At 59.0% G+C, this 993-nt stretch overlaps 1 protein-coding gene across 1 annotated transcript in view; it reads right to left on the reverse strand.

The window, feature by feature from the left end:
* The window catches only part of SCN4A (sodium voltage-gated channel alpha subunit 4), a 41,266-nt gene extending 40,627 nt beyond the window's left edge, over positions 1-639 (reverse strand). Inside the window, exon 1 of the mRNA XM_008635244.2 lies at positions 459-639. Within this exon, the coding sequence (XP_008633466.2) occupies positions 459-609 (151 nt within the window). The 5' untranslated portion in view covers positions 610-639. The remainder of the gene's footprint in view (positions 1-458) is intronic.
* Between the last annotated feature and the right edge of the window lie 354 nt (positions 640-993).

The raw sequence follows: 993 nt of genomic DNA on the forward strand, positions 1-993 counted from the left end.
GGCAGGAGTCCCCAACACGGCCCCAGGACCTGCTGCTGCTCCCGTGGGATTTGCAATATTGGGAGTCCTGCAGCTTCCCGGGGCCTGAGGATGCCCCTTTTCCCACGGTAGCCTCTGGATCCCAATTCCCTGGACCGGACACCTGAACACCAGGACCGGCACGGGGCACCTGGAGCTGTCCCAGATGCTGAGCCTCACATCCCAAGGGATCTCACTCAGTTCCACCTGGAAATGCAGAAGGGGGACCCGAAGACAGGATGTTCCCAAGGATTTATGAATCCCAGGAGGGGGGCAGCGGCACAGGCACAGGCGTGGTGGCTGAGCATCCTCTGCTCGCTCCGGAGCTAAACTGGGATCTTCTCCCTCACAACTCCCGGAAGCATCTCCCACCTTCTCCCCCTTTCTCCCCTGCACCTCATTAATCCAACCTGCTGCAAACAGAACCTCGTGAGTCCAACCTGCTGCGAACAGAAGCGGTCCTGGGCGTCTCCTCAGGGCTCTGCCGCTCGCTCTCCTAGCCCAGATCCAGCAAACTTCCCTGAGTGCAGCTGGAGCTGCCCAAGGGACTCCACTGAGCCCTTTGCCTGAACTGGACCCTTCTGCACGCATCAGAAAATAGAAAATGCTATTTAAATATTAGCACAGCAGAGACAAGGAGGGACTTGGTGCTCGTTAATCAGCTCCTGTAAATAGGCTCCTTCCCCCTCAAACCATTATAAATCCTGCATTTTTCCTGGAAAGGACCAGGGGAGGCAGTTCCAGCACTGCATCAGCCCACCCAGGATCTCGCCGGGATAACGGGACTGACGGGGATGTCCTGCTGTCCCCAGGGCTTTATGGAATTGTTGTTCCTCGCTCGTAGCCGCAGTTCCATCCCCCGCCTGCCGCAGGCGGATCCCTGACAGCTCCAGCAGTGCCCGTGCGGGCAGCGCAGGAAATGCTTGTGCTCCTCGGCAAACTTCCCTCTGCAGCTCCGCACCGGCCCGGGAGTGC

Source organism: Corvus brachyrhynchos, unplaced genomic scaffold (genome assembly GCF_000691975.1).
Source record: "Corvus brachyrhynchos isolate BGI_N302 unplaced genomic scaffold, ASM69197v1 scaffold96, whole genome shotgun sequence".
Classification (NCBI taxonomy): domain Eukaryota; kingdom Metazoa; phylum Chordata; class Aves; order Passeriformes; family Corvidae; genus Corvus; species Corvus brachyrhynchos.